Source organism: Uloborus diversus, chromosome 1, assembly GCF_026930045.1.
Source record: "Uloborus diversus isolate 005 chromosome 1, Udiv.v.3.1, whole genome shotgun sequence".
Taxonomy (NCBI): domain Eukaryota; kingdom Metazoa; phylum Arthropoda; class Arachnida; order Araneae; family Uloboridae; genus Uloborus; species Uloborus diversus.
The window spans coordinates 182,479,554-182,495,797 of NC_072731.1; the positions used below are offsets into that span (position 1 = coordinate 182,479,554).

The 16,244-nt window shown below is 36.2% G+C and overlaps 1 protein-coding gene across 1 annotated transcript in view; it reads left to right on the forward strand.

The window, feature by feature from the left end:
• LOC129217517 (cyclin-dependent kinases regulatory subunit-like) overlaps positions 1 to 13,767 on the forward strand; it is a 68,484-nt gene extending 54,717 nt beyond the window's left edge. Inside the window, exons 3-4 of the mRNA XM_054851835.1 lie at positions 13,515 to 13,600; positions 13,711 to 13,767. Coding sequence (XP_054707810.1) covers positions 13,515 to 13,600; positions 13,711 to 13,767 — 143 coding nt within the window. The remainder of the gene's footprint in view (positions 1 to 13,514; positions 13,601 to 13,710) is intronic.
• The last annotated feature ends 2,477 nt before the right edge of the window (positions 13,768 to 16,244 follow it).

Here is a 16,244-nt window from a genome sequence, read left to right on the forward strand (position 1 = left end):
GAAAAAGTGTTTGGGAGCAGGTTTATTTTTCTCTCATCCTTAGCCCAGGGGCCAAAGTAAGTAGCCGAAGTCCACAGGTTCGAATGCTTTCCTCTCTTTATCAACTTTCTCTCTAGTTTTTACGGCTCTGGGGTCCACGGCTCCCACATTGAGGAAACGGAAGGGGGTCAGAGAAATTAGGGTCAGACACGGCCTGAAAAAGGGCCCGGGACGAAAAAAGAGCTTTCAAAATCTTACATTAGTACGTCTATTAACAACAATTGGCCTGCACCATTGGACAAACCTGCTATAAATGTGCGGGCCATGCTTTGGAGTGTTTATACATGAGCAGCGGCATGCACAAGGTTGGGGGGGGGGGGGGAGAGAAGGAACATCTGTTGGTCCGGTTCCGAGCCTGAAGGGGGCCCGAGATTTTTTTAGGAAGTGTTAAGTATACAGTAGGGACGTAGTGGTAAACAAAATGGAGAGGGGGCCCCTAAAAGTCATTTATGACGGGCCTCAAAAATTTCTGTCTATGCCACTGGCCTGGTATTCACTGGTTCCGGCAGATTCAACTAAATGCTGTCAGTTGGGAATCGATTTCAACAAGTCTAATTTAATTTATCGCTATACGATAACTTTCATCTCAGAATCGCATCGGGAAAGCAAGTCTAGACTACGATAAACTGAATCTGAAACAGGACAAAATTTCAACTTAGAAGGGCGAATTCCTGAACATAGGCGAATTTAGTTTAAAATTTTGTATAAAAAATCAATAAAATAGACTAAAACCACTCATCTGATTTTGTTTAGAGCTTTAATAATTATTTTAAGTAGTAGTATGAAAATAATTATTTCTAAATTAATAAAACAGCTTTATACACAATTTCAATCTTTGAGAATAAGCATCTTTAATTTCCCATATTTACGTGTTTATTATGATGAAATAGCAAGATTTAAGCTGGAAAACTTCGGCAAGGAAATGCGGAGCAAAAGAACTTCTTTGCGGAGCCGCGGAGTTTCGCCATTTTTGCGCAGTAACTCCGCAAAATGCGGAGCAGTTGGCAACCCTGGGTCCCTATGGTATTTCAGGTATGAGGTCCTTTTGTAGCCCTTAAGTCACGATAGACTTAAGTCCACAATTGAGGACTTTGATGCTGGAACGAGTTAAGTCCAAACTTTTCCTTTTTTTTTTTAAATTCATTTGCGTGTGGAGAATTGGTTGTTCCAATTGGTGCAACAACGGGTCACAAATCTAAGATTAAACCTCTGCTTTGTAATAAATAATGTGGGGAAATCGGTCTTTCGTTCGGTCGATCGGTTTCGATCGGCCATGCCTTTCGATCGGACACTAATGTTATTTATTAGTCTTACAAAAAATGAGTGAGTCTGGACTTACCTGGTTCTTGGTTTTTGCGTCAAAGTTCAAGAAGGAAATTGTGTATTACAGATTTTAGGTGGTCCGACACACATTTTGAAAAAAAAAAAAAAAAAAAAAAAATGGTATTAAACAATTTAAGAGTTTTGAAATTTTTTGCACTGATTCACCATCAGTTCGATTTACAAAATCATAGCATAAATATTAAAAAAAAAGGAATATTTAAATTTAGTGATTGTTTTCTAAAAAAATGGCGTTGCTTTAAATTGCTAAAACTCAAAATATTCTTGGTCAATTTTCAAATTTTTTCAAAAAACTATGCACAAATATCTAAATTTTAATTTTTATTCAACGATTTCAAAATCATTAATTCAATAAAATGGAAAATATTTGAAGAAAAATTTTGAAAAATTCAAAGATACTTTTTTTAAAAAAACATATTTTTTGAAGCAATGTTTTTTTTTTTTTTTTCAAATTCACCGTATAAAAATTAAAGTAAACTGTTTGAAAAAAATATGTTCCAAATTTCATTACTTTATCAGTTCTTGACTTATAAGAGTTTGAAAGCGAAAAATCGGGAAAAATTGCATCATGGATAAAATCGCATTTGAAGTTTTAAAGTTAAATATAATATTAGTTAAAAGAATGCAACAAAAATAATTATATCTTTCGTTCTAATTAAGATAGAAACAAGATTCAAACGTCCTTTTAAGCAGAAAAAGACGGAGAAGTTTTTATTAATGATTTTTAAAAAAAATGCAAAATTTGACACATTTTGTTTTTCGGATCCCCTTAAATATCGAAAAACTGCCAGACAAAGTCTTCGAACCTTAGGCATTCCCTTAAAGTCACTAAAGGTAGCTTAGAATTTCACTTATAGAAATTTTCATGGGAGAGCTCCGTAACCCTTTTATTTTCACTATAGCCAAAAATTGATTTCAGTTTCAGAAAAAAATGCCCAGAGAGAACAAGTGTTTCCTCCAGACCAAAAAAGGGGCGTGCTCTTTCAAATAAAAGGGATAAAAGGGTAGAGAAGTTTTGTTGAATGAAAAAGGTGCTTCTTTTACTTTTTGGTATACTAGGTACATACAAAGTTCAAGTGTTTCCCATAGTAATTATTTTTAAAATATTAAAGCTTTTTGATGTTTAGTTTTAAAGGTAATCCAAAAAACATTCAGATATATTCTAATCAAATTCTTGTGGATAAATGATTGAAACGAAAGAATGACGTTTCAAGGACAGGGGTCGAAGATTAGCTTAAAAGCGGAAGGGCACAACGCCCTTCTAAAAAATCTTGGGGGGAAACCTTTCTCTTTTCCTTTCAATGTTTCCAAACATATTATAAGATTATATTTTTAAAATTTCAATGTCGGAAAATTTCGAAGGAGAGTCGCCAGATTCCCTATAGTAACGAAATGTAGTTTAAAATTGGGTTAAGTATACTTCAGTTTTTAAATGCTTCTAAATGAGATCTTTGACCCTCCTATTCTCTCAAACGTGACCAGTGGGTTTTGCGTTTTTTAATATGTAGTTCAAACACTAAACGTTTTTGTAGAGAGTTCCCTATGCTTTTCCATTAGTTTTACTAAGAGTAGTCTAAAATTTCATTTCCAAAACTTCCTATTTCGGAGTTTTTCTGGGAAGAGCCCCCGACATTCTATTGTAAACAAAGATAGACTAAAATGGATTTCAATTTTGAAAAAAAAAAAAAATAAATAAAAAATAAAAAATAAATAAGAACACAAAATTGTGGGGGAATCCTTTGTTTTCCCTCTCCTTTAACGCTACCGAAAATTGTAAAATTGCGTTTTTTGACATCAACTTTGAAAATATCGCTTGGAAAGGAACTAGAACCCTGTGTCCCGATTCTTTTCGTAGGCCTATATAGATCAATCAATTTCAAAAAATTTCCAGGGGGGGGGGATTTATATGGTTCCTCATCTCTTTCCTCGTTTCCTTCCTATGTTGTCAGTATAGAAGCCTAAAGATGTGTCTTTTCAGGCTTATAACCATAAGTATCCTTTCAAGGCACGTAAAAAATGTGTCAGTGTTAGATATATTTTACGTTTCACAATTTTCTATTCTGGAACTTTAAATCTTGATTTAGGAACAAGGAACTTAAAGAAAAATGGGAACTAGTGGTAATTTAATGTCTTTGCTCGACTAATTTACAGAAGTGGGTCAAAATAATATTCTTTTGCCGACTGGGCCGACTATATATATTACAAATCATTTTTAGCATCGTTTAGGATTTTCTCCGAAAAGTACCCTCGGTTATGCCTCATGGCTGACTCGAACCTACGCCCACTGAATCACGAAGCCCGCCCATTTAGGTCGAACCGCCGCGCCCTGGCTACGCTTATTCTGCGTTCCAAGCATTTTTTATTATGATACATATTTTCCCATTTTCATAACATTTTTTGTTGTTGCTCCACTCCTTTTAGGCATAGCGTGATGTTCTATAGCCTATAGCCTTCTCTATAAATGAACTATTCAACACAAAAAGAATTTTTTAATTCGAACCAGTAGTTCCTGAGGTTAGCGCGTTCAAACAAAAAAACTCTACTGCTTAATATTATTAGTAACGATGTGATTTACTGGAAATTAAATTAGGCAGAAATCACTCGAGTTTTTTGGTGTTCTTGTCTCTTTAGCGCTTTTGGTGTTTTTGCAGGTTGTTTATTGCTGTCTTTTGCAAGTGATTATGAGAAGAGCTCGAAGCAGTTAGCTTAAAATATGAGTCAATCTCTAGATGATATAATAAAAGAGGTGCAATTGTCAGAAAAAGAATTCCAATCTCGGCATCAATATCTAGCAAAATGTAAGTTTTTAGTATTTTAGCGAATTCAAAAGCATTTCACCTTGAATTTCATAGTAGTTGGAAGAATTGTGGTTTAAGCAAATTGCCTGTGATCACAGGCCGTGCGGTATCTCTACCAATGGACAAACCGATGCACAATCCTTTCTTTTAGCGGGTTGTGCTGAAAAGCAATGGGGTGGTTTCCTTCAGTTAAAAGTACTACTTTTAGTCATTGAAATTGATAGAATGAGCAAAAAAAAAATAATAATAACACGGACCTTGATGACGTCACAAATGATGTTCTTAGGCGCATCTTTCTATCGCGTTACCACGTTATGATAATCAAGAAGCGAATTAAAATTGCGCTCTACGCTGTCAACCATATCGTTACCAATACACGTGAGTAAAGATGCGAATTAAATATTTTGGTCTGTGAATAGCAACACAGAATGGCATTTCATCATTTGTGACGTCATCAGCAAGAAATGTAAACAATGAATAAGCGCACCGATTTAAGTAATTTTTTAAAAATACACTGAACAAAGAAGGAGTGTTCAGAAATTTATGCAAATTTTAGAGTAGACGTACATCACTGCATTATGTAAATGATGTGAAATGCGCAGCTCTCCGACGCACGTGAAGTAAGATGTAAGGGAAGGAACTTGCAGAATGGGCAATATTCGTGTCGTTATTTCTGAGTGGAGAATTATCGAAGAAATTTTGTTTTTGTCTTGGAGGATACGTGTAACACGAGAGAATGCCAGGCCGCCATCAACGAAGGCACTTCCAACAGATAGACGATTTTACGAGGGGTATGGTGATCGGACAGAGAAGGGGAGGTTGGTCCGTACGTCAAATCGCAGCTGACACCCACATGGGTGCGAGCACGGTGCATTGACTGTGCCGAAGATGGTTGGGACAACGAAATGTGGTAAGATTGAGGGTTGCAGGGGCAGCTCCAGAGTGACGTTAGAACGCGTGGATTGACGCATCCACCGACAAGCTGTAGCAGATCCACAAGTCACTTGTTCCTGATTCTGCAGCAGGTGCAAGATACATTGAATGTTACCATGTCAACCAGAACCATTTCCCGTCGTTTGATCGCACGTGGTCTGCAATCACAGCGTCCGAAAAGAAGACTGCCATTGACCCCACAACATAGACAGCAACGTTTAGTATGGTGCCGGACTAGAGCGACGTGGATGAGAGAATGGCGAAATGTCGTGTTCTCAGTGAATCCCGCTTGTGCTTATCGAGTGATAGTCGACGTGGAGACAAACAGGCTCGGACTGGCCCGCCTGCCAACCTGCCCGAGGGCAGGTGCGCCCTTCCTACTTTTTAAGATGCAATGCAATACAAACGCTTTTGCTGAAAAAAAAAAAAAAAAACTTGTCTTGCAAATTCAGAACGAAGTTTTCTATTTGATTCGAAAGCTCCCATACCTTCCCCTCATTTTGAAGTTTCGAAAATTTTCCTCCGACCCGATTTCCCTAATGTTATCGTCTAAAATTTTCCGTCTTTTGAGTTTCAATTTAGAAAAATTGCCGGGAAAAGTTCCTTCTATCCCATCTCCCCTCCCTTTCCGTAATTTTCCCAAAGATGACCAACAAAAGCGTTTTTAAGACTCTTATTTCAAAAAAAAGAAAAAAAAATTAATTTGAATTTTGACATCTTGAATTCAAATTATGTTTTTCGCAATCACGAGTGTGTGTATGTAGGCGTGTGTGTTTGTGTGTAGGGGGTATGTGTGTGTGTATGAATGTGTGTGGGGGGGGATGTGTATGTGTGTGTAGGCATATGTGTTTGTGTCTGTGTGCATGCATGAATGTGTGGGTAGTTGTGTATGTGTGGGTGTCTGTATGTATACGTGTGTGTAAGTGTTTGTATGTGTGTATGTGTTTGTGTGTGTATGTGTTTGTGTGTGTGCGTATGTGCGCGCGTGTGTAGGACATGGATGCAACCTGGAGACGGCTTTCGCTATAGGAGCAGCATCGTGAGGAGCCAGCCGGTCCACGGTGATGGTGCGGAGGGTTTCGGTGGGAAAATAAAATGATAGGACATCAAAACAGTCTTTTTTGAGCAATCGTGATTGCTCAAAAAAAAAAAAAAAAGAGAGAGACCTTCGAATCTTCAATCAAAAAGACTATTCTGGAACTTCGATTTCGAAAACGTTCTGGAAGAAAGTTTCGAATCGCATTTTTTTCCCTAACGTCATTAAAGATGGACGGCAATAGCGTTTTAAGATTGAAATTAAAAACAATTTCTGGAGATAAAGCCACTAGATCTTCTCTCTTCATCTTCTAACATCATCGAAGTTAGTCTAAAACTGCATTTTTGAATTACATGAAGAAGTTTATTATTGTTAGTAGAGTCGGTAGGGGTTGCCGTTTGAATGCAGTTGTCTAGGCGTTTGTCAGTGAGTTTTTCTACATTTAGTTTTAATGAATTTCATACTGGAAAAGTTGAATTTCGTATAGATATATAGCAGTGCATTTTATAACATAATGACCACTTGACATCAATGTCGCCTAGAGAAAAAAAATCTCGCTCAGAAGATGCGAAATCAAACCACTGGGCGACTTCAGAAATTCGGAATGTACTTATTCATTATTTTTTCTAAATTGCAGTTTTTGGCACTTGATTGAAAAAACTAGTAACACGTGCTTTCCCCTAAAAGTTTACAAAGATGGCCTACAGTCAAGTTTTTACAATTTCAATGGGAAGTCCACAAAATCTCTCCTCTCACAAATAAACAAAAATCGTCTAAAATTGTGTTAAAAAAATTCCGGGAAGAGGTCACCAAACTCTCTCTCTCTCTCTCCAACCCCCCCCCCCCCCCAACACATCGCAGAAAATCGCCTACAACTGTATTTTTATGACTTTAATTCCGAAAATTTTGCAGGGGGAAGCTCCTCAACCCCCTCTCTCCAATGCCATCGAAGATTGTCAAAACTTTTGAATTTTTGGAGCTTCAATTTCGAAAAAATCGCCGGAATCGAAAACTTTTTCGAAAATATCGTTAATGAGGGCTTTCAATTACGTATTTAGAACTTTAATTCCGAAAACATTCCGGGGGAGAGCCCTCAATCCCGAGTCCTTCTCCTAACGTCAATGAAGACCCACTAATTTATGTTTTTGAAGTTTCAATATTGAAAATTTGAGGGTTTACCTCCGAACTCAATCCCTTCCCTTTACGCTACCAAAGATGGCTAATTTACGATGGTTAGCCATTATATATTTCAAGTATCGTATTCCATAGTATATTAGGAAGGATATAGAATATTAGATAGGAAATTCCACGTATTTCCATATCGTATTTCAAAGCTCCAATTCCCAACAATTTCCGATGGAAAGTTAAAAACCCCGTTCCTTCCCCCTACGTCATAAAAATTGGCTTACAACCGCGTTTTTGAGACTTCAATTTCAAAAAATTTCTGGAGAGGAGCCCCCATGTCTTTCTTTCCTCATCTTTTAACATCATTCAAAGATTGTCTAAAACAGCGTTTTTGGAACTCCTAACATCGAAAAGTTTCTGTTGAAAAGTTCTGAACCCCTTGTCTTCTGCTACATCATCAAAGATGGTCTACAATTGCGTTTTTAGGAGTTCAATTACAAAAATATTTCCGGGGGTAAGCCCCCGAACCCCCTGGTGTTTAGCAACACTAAAATTGCGTTTTTGAAGCTATCATAAAACAACTGGGGAGATCTTTTCCTTCAAGAACACAAAGATAGCAAATAATTGTGTTTTCGAAAATATACCCTTAAATTTAAAAAAAAATTCCGGAACGGGACCCCCAAACCTCCCTTTTACTTGTTAACCTCCAAATAGTCTAAAAATGCTTTCCAAACAAAAATTTTGGGGAGAAAGCCTGCAAACACTCCTTCCTTTGCGCGAATATTAAACAAAACTCAATCAATAAACAAATCCAAAACTATCTTCAAATTTTATTTACAAATGCAATTTTAGTATTTCATTATGTTCGGTACGTAAACTGGTAAAAAGAGATGCCATTTTGTTGCTGCAACCTTTCTTTTATAAGGAAAAAAAACAATTGAGGACCTGAATAACAACTGAAAAAACTTCACGAGTTTTCAAACGAATCAAAAGTTAAAAGGTTTAATTTAGATAATTAGAAACTCTTTTTTTTTCAGTTTTTTTATTCTTGTGTGTGTGATACTCGAAACATAACTTTTATTCAAACTCTTTGAGCGAAGCACATTACACATTATTCGGGGGAAAAAAACATGCTACAAATTTTTAACTTTTTAAAAAATTTTTATTTTCATTAGTCCACCCCCCCCCCCCATAATGAATTAAGCAATCGCCTCTCTCAACAGGATCGTCTGGATCCGCCACTGATCGCCTTCTAAAATGATCGTCTATATCCTTTCCGCGATAGCCATTGGCATGCGCCTTCAGAAAAATTGGGGTATGCGCCTTTTTGAGGACCCAGTCCGACCCTGGAGACAAATCTAATCCAGCAGTAACTGTGGAACGTCCCATATTGAATGGTGGAATTTGGTCCCATATTGAACGTCCCATATTGAATTGGAATTATGATATGGAATTTGACGCAATTGCGTACAATTCCATATCACCTCTAGTTCGTATTCAGTGCACTATGACGGCTCAACGATCTTTGGATAATGTGCTGCGGCCGGTGGCAATCCCTTACCTTCAAGGGCTACCTAATGCAATTTTTCAGAAGGATAACGCCCGACCTCACAGTGCTCAAACTGCCAACAGTCTTTCCAAGGCACAAAGATACTTCTCTGGCCACCATACTCTTCTGATCTGTCACCAATCGAACGTGTGTGGGATGTGATTGGACGCCGTTTGAAGACTCTGTCCCTGCCTCGTTCAGAAGACGAACTGTGGCAAATGGTTGAAAGGGAATGGAGAGCCATTTCTCTGGACACCATCCGCACCCTTATTGACTCTATGTCTTGACGAGTTTCTTCGTGTATCGCTGTCTGTGGTGGTCCTACATCCTACTGAGCCGACGCCGTTCTCGCTCTGTATTCTACCTATCATTTTGAAACTAAGATCATTTATTATTCCTTGCCGTTTTTGTCTTTTTTCCAAATTTCATCACTTTCTGGCCACTCTTTCTTGATGTTGCATTTTCAATGTCGAACAGTGTATTAAACTTAAACAATTATTAAAAAATGGTCAGATCCCATGTTTTTAAGCATACTCTTTCAGAAAAAAATACTTTTAACATTTTGGAAACGACTCCATTGTAGGTTTCCTCCGATAAACCCTGAACCTCTCTAAAGGTTTAAGGTTTCTCCCCGAGAAAAATTTTCGGAATTGTAGCTCAATAAACGGCGTCAGGTAAACGCCAATTTTTAGAAAATTAAGTTCCAAAAACGTAATTTTCGTCCACTTTTAATGATTCCTGGACGAGCTCTCTGGGGCTCTCCCTTGGAAAATTTTCGAAATTGAAGGGTTTGCTGCATATCAAAGTTTTGAAAGATCTGCATTATAGCTAGAAGTACGAATCTACTTTTTTTGTTAATTATATTTAGTTCTCCTGAGTACAGTCATACGTGAGAAATCATGAAATTGTAAAAACAAAAATTTAATGCAATGTGGTATTTTAAGCTTTTATGCGGGCCTTTTGAAAATTGAAATTTGGAGCTACTTTTTTTTTTTTTTTTTTTTTTTTTGCAGCAAGCCCTTCAAATGAAACCCTTAAAACGAAACTAAAATCGAAGATCAACGTGCTCATGGGAGGGGAGGCGACGCTGCACCGCATTATAGTGTTTCAAATTAGCTTTTAAAACGCAGTTTTTAGGCGATGTTTGGTTAGGTTAGTGACAGCAGAAGTCACCCACGTACAAATCTGCTGTCTCGGAACGCAGTAATATATAACATTTTAACATTTTAAGCGCCTAAGGTCACCGCAAAGTGAGAAAATTAAGTGCTTTAACTAGTTGTGCTCACTACAGAAAAAAAAAATCCTCTTGTAATATTTTCATGTTACAGTGAAACCTGTGCAGTTGACCACTCGCGGTTCACTTAGACGGTTTACTTAGACAGGTGGTCAACTTATAAAGGGTGGTAATGATTTTTTTTTTTTTTTTTGTTATTTCATGCACCATGTATTCATTTTTTGACGAATTCACCTTTACTCTTTCTGTTCAACTCACTTTCATAGCTTAACATTATAAAACACTAATTAAAAATACTATTCAAATATTTTTTTCATTTTTTCCTTGTTTTTAACCATATTAGACACTAATTCTAGAAATTCCATATGTGCTCAGCTAATTTTCTCTGGCTTTCTCCCTTCTCAATTAATTTTCATATTTCATACTTTTTATTAATCTCAAGGTCAGTTAACTTTCTTTTAGAAGCATTTTTATATAAAACTTATAGCAAAAAGAGCAACAAATCTCGACTCTCGCAGGTAATAAAGGCAAAATTAAAATGTACTATCTTTTAATCCCTTGCACCAGAAATATGTAACTTTGCTCTTTAGAAGGCTGCGCCCTCAGTGGCGGATCCAGCCGATTGTTTTGGGAGGGGCCATCCGAAATTTTTGAACAAACTCCTCAGGGCCGAATTTAGCTCCATGCCACCACTGGGTAAATTTGAAATCTGCCGCCCCTCCCTCCCCCTAAAAGAAGCAAAATATATTTGACTCAAAAAAAAAAAAAAAAAACGTGAAAAAGTGTTTCCCAGATTCAAACTGTCAAACTTATGAAGAAATGATGGCGTTTCACATTCTGAGGCGCCCCGATGAAATTATCACAGTGATCTCTCAAAAAAAATTTTATTCGGCAAATTTTGCTGACGATTCGGCAATTACCATGATTGAAAAACATTTGACTTTCATAAGATGTGTGAAAGTAATCATTATTAAATTACAAGAAAAAATTTTCTCTGTAGAAAATGAAAGAATGCTAATATTTTACTTTCAAGAATAACAATTTAATTCAAAAAATGTGTTTAAAATAGCAAATTTGCCGCCCCTGAAAAGTTTGCCGGCCTAGGCACTGCTTATTCTGCCTATTGGGAAATTGGGCCCTGACAGTGGCGCACACAAGGGAGGGGTCCAAGGGGTCCGGACCCCTCCCATAGGGCTCTCCCCCCTGAATTACGATTCTATGTTTCTTGTACGTAGAGTAATTTCAAACAAAGGCAGTTCTAATAAGTGAAAAAATAAAATCCTTATGTTTAAAGAGTTTTAAAAATATTATGCACTTTTCCTACAACGAATTGTCTACAAGAAGCAGAATGGTGATTATAAATGAATGCACTGTAATAACCATGTTTTTAGTTTTGTAATTACAGATTAAAATGAGATTCTATGAACTTGAATCCATTTTTTAATTATGAGAAAAGTAAAAGCCTAAATTATTTTGCTTTCTGGATATTTATTTAAGTATATTTCATAAATGAGGCTAATTTTTTTATTTAATAATTTTTTTTAACTATTTTTCGTTCTCGGGAATCGATAAAATCAAGTCAATATGTTTGACGACGTATTGGGGTATGATAGGAGGATAAAGTTTCGACCTTGGACCCTACGCTTGCAAAATTCCTGTGTGCGCCGGCCCTGATAACTCCCCAGAAATTTTATTAAAATGAAGTTTTAAAACTCAATTTTCGGGGTATCGAGACATTTAGGTGAGGGGGTGGATTTAGGAATCTCCCTCGAAAATGTTTCAAAATTTAAATTTTCGAGCGATTTTTGAAAATTAGGACACTAAAAATGCATTTGGATTTTTGATGATGTACGGAGAAAGGTCAGGTTTCGGCGCTGGCTTCAAAATACTTTTTGAAAATAAAGCTTAGAAACCAAAATATTCTGTCATTATACATTGAGAAATTAGAACAGGAGGGGTGCTCTTCTAGCTCTTCAGCTGTCCAGCCTAAAAATGCATCTTTAGGTAATGTTTGCTTACGTTAAAGGAAGTGTGAAGGTGCTTAGAATCCTTCCTTCTTGGAAATAGTTTGCCTTTAAGGCTCAAAAAATTCGATTTTTAACTATATTTATACATAGTTTAGAAAGGGTTGGAAGATTCGTGAGCTCCTCCAAAAAACCTCCTTTTAAAGCTATCATCACGATATCAACTAGGAAAAGATGGGGTCCTATCAAAACTCGTTTGTAATTGAAGTCCCCCCCCCCCAAAGAAAAATCATTGAAGTTGCTTTTAAGCAAGTTAAGTGATAAGGGCTGGATAAGCTAGTTTCCATTGACATTTTTTTCAAATAAAAGACTTAAAATGCAATTTTTTGCTACATATCAAGGCATTTGTGAAAGGGCATGGGAAAAAGGATTCTCCTCCTAGTTTCGAAATTAAAGCCATAAAAACGAATATTTAGGCTCTCTTTGGTCTCGTGAACAATAGGTATATTCTGAGAACCGCAACATTTAGAGATCGTTCAAGTGTCTGTAGTTGGAATCAAGAAATGATGTAAAAGATGGAGAAAAATTTTGGAAATAAAAGTTTTGTTTTGAGGATAGGAATATAATTTATCTCCCAATTAAGGCCTATACTTATTTTTCAGTAAAATACGTGTTACATTTTGTTATCTTCTCATAATATTTTTTTCCTTTTTTCCTTAAAATTTTTTTTACAATCACAAGGCTTTGGGAGGGGCCATGGCCCCCGTGCCCCCTCTCTAGATCCGCCCCTGCGCGCCCTGCATAATTTGTTGCAGGGGGCCCAAAATTTATAGATCCGGGCCTGATTTTTAGCACAATTCCAGTGTTGCCACAACATATTGCAACTGAAAGAAAAGACTTTGTACTTTTATACTGACACCTATTGTCTTTGAACAGAGAGTAGGCTATCTTAAATAGAACAACGAATGAAAAACAAGTTTAGAGAATAAAGAGCAGTTAGTAAAATGCTAGTCTGTTAGTAAAAGCATTAAAAATTTTCTTGCAAAGCTATAAAATAAAAAAGATAAATAAATAAATGATAAAATATAAAATAATTGCTGATGAAAGTTTTAAAAAATAAACCAAGTGGTGAACTTACAATGGGTTTTTTACAATACTCCAAACCAAATTTGGTGTACATTAGTGGTCAAGATAGACAGGTGGTCAAGTTACAGAGGTTTTCTTTCAATATACAAGATAGGACCAATTCCATTCATGACAAAAGCGGTCAACATAGACAGGTGGTCAACTTACAAGGGTGGTCAATTTTACAGGTTTTGCTTACTACGTTGCTTAGTATTTCTCAAAATAATTTATTTTAATGTCTATATAACATGGGTTCTGAATTTTAAAATTAAGCCGTGTCCATAACTATTCTTTCAGCCATTTGAAAACTTATCTTGTTCACAGTTCACAGTGAATTCTGTAGTGTTAACGTATTTCTTTCGTTTTATAGTAAAGGATGAAAAACTAACGAAAGAAAAGGAAATTAAAGATCTGGAGGAAAAGTGCCTTCAAATGCAAGAAAATACATCAGTAAAAGTATTGCTTTCGTTACAATTTTTAAGAAGTTACATGTTTAAGTAAAGTGTCTCGTAAATTTTGTAATATCTATTTTCTTCTTTTTTTTCTTTTTTTTTAACTTCTTCTAGAAAAATATTTTTGGAAATAAAACAACCTTACAGTACAGAATACGTAACGACGCTTGAAAAATAGTAATGCACTTAATGCGAGTTTTACTGGTGTTCAGTTTATTGTCTATACATATAATAAAATAAGATGTTTGTTTGTTTGTTTGTTTGTGTGTGGCGCGCTTCCCGGGAAAACGGCCTAGAAAGATGAAATTTGGTATACAGGTGCAATTTTAGCCGAAGATGTGCACCTCGGGCTTCGATTTTTGATATTTTAATTAGAAAAAAAGTTCTTTAATGTTTTATGTGTTTTTTTGCACTTTTTAGTACTTTTCACCTCACAGAACCTGAACCAAATGCGCCAGACAAACATTTTTTGTACTATCGTGTAGGAAATTTAATTTTAAATATGAACAAAAAAAAATCGAAGATAAAGCAATTTTTTTATTTGCTATGAATTTTTGAAAAAAACCCCTTTATTTTGCATTTTTTTTCCTGGGTTTAATTTGTTTCGAAACTTATCCTGCAAAATGTTTTAAAGCCTCTTTTCTAAAATTTTAATATGTGTTGGTGAAAAAAACACTGCCCCCTCTTCAAAAAAAAAAAAAAAAAAAAATCAAAAATACGCAATAGTTTTTTTTTTTTTTTTTAACAATTTTTTTAATGCAGAACCCCCCGCCCATTTTCGCATGTAGATCGGTCGAAGTCGGCAATCTTGGCGTAAAAAGGTAAATGGCAAATAAGCCGAACAGCCGCCATAGACAGCTGTTTGCATAAAAAGGTGCATGGCGGGAAAAGGCGAACCAGCTGGTCGCCGCAGGCGGCTATTTTAATAATAAAACAGAAAAAAAAAACAATAGAAAATAAAAAGTACTATTTACTAAAAAAACATTATACTTTATTCATCAATGGGGATGTGGACAAATGATGTCTCGCTCAGAATGGGGGGGGGGAGGCTCGTGAAACTATGGTGGGGGAGGGAGGAATATGGTAACTAGAAGTATGACATCACGCATTTTTTTTTGTAGAATATGTTTAAGTAAAATAGCGTGACATGTGACAAAGTAGGGGAGAGGGTTAACAATGTTAAAAAAAAGTCACATTTATGGACGGTTTAAAATCGTAACTTTATTTATAATCACCTTGTATCAAGGGCGAATACAGAAGGGCGATCGACCCTCGCTTGAGGGACTCTGCAACCGGCAATATTTTGGAAGTCCTAAAAACGGAACATTCTCCCGCAATTTATCCGAAATTGAAGTTTTTTAAGAGCTAGTTTTTATAAGAACCGGGCAGAAATGGGGTGTTCGGATATTCACCAATTTTTATTTTGCTTAAATTTTTATGGTGGATTCTTTTAAAGATTTTAGAAGACATATTTTTTTTTTTCCCCTCCGAAAAAATTTTGGGAACCTGTAAAAATTTGTAAAGTGAAGACGACGTAAAGGTTTTTCCAAATCAGCGTTTTTTAAAATGCAATTAATTCTGTGTATTAAGCATCAGCCGAAAAATTCTTGTGTTGACAATATGAAATTTAGTACCTTAATTGAAATATATCAAAAATTTCGTGGCTGACCTTCAGTGCAGCCTTTCAGGGGTCGCCAAACTTTGTCGAAAAAAATGAAAAAGTGCCATGTTTGAGTCCCTCTGGTTCCCTGCATTCAGGCTCCACCATGGTTTTTGTATGCAATTTGTGTAAGAATATATATAAATCATTCAACACCCTCATTAGTTTCACGGCTCACCCTCTGCGCTGCCAAAACAATGGCAGTTTTTGTATCGAAAAATTGCTAAAAAGTGCAGTTTTCATAAGCCTTTATCTCAGTGCACTGAGGGTCAATGTAGAACTGGATGCCCGCATTTCAAACTAGAATATGTGTATTTTCAGAAACAAGTGACAGAACTATGCGCAATAGTTCTGCAGGCTCATAAAATTCACTTCAAGATGAGGAAATTGCATAAAAGTTAACGGCGCATCTAGTTAGTTGTACTCAAGCTACAATGCTTTGTCTAGCCTTTTTTTATTGTTCCACTAGTCAGTTAGGCAACTATACCCTTGTTATATTATGTCATAGTATTGCTTATATCATAAGTAATAAAATATGACTTAGTAATTGTTTGCTATCATGGTAGTTTAGTGCAGAGAAAATAATTTTTGTCACTATAATGTACAGCCTAAACAAATGTCAACGAACTATAACGTACAGTACAAACGAAAAAAAGCTATCTTAATAAAAAATAATTAAAAACATATCTAAAACACCTTCAAAAAAGTGTTAATATTAGCTTACATATTTACCGCATTAACAGTGGCGTACCGAAGGGGGGGGCGGAGGGGGCGGTCCGCCCCAGGCCCCGCTTTGACACAGGCCCCCAAATTTCAATTTTTGGTTTTCACCAATATTGTCGCATATCTTGGTTTGAATGCTTAAACAAGTTGGCTTATTAAATCATAATTTTTTTAAAGACCAAATATTTGTTCAGGGATACAATCAATACCTCTTCGAGATCAATGTAGGGTTTATGATACCCAGGCCCCGCTTGGACATAGGCCT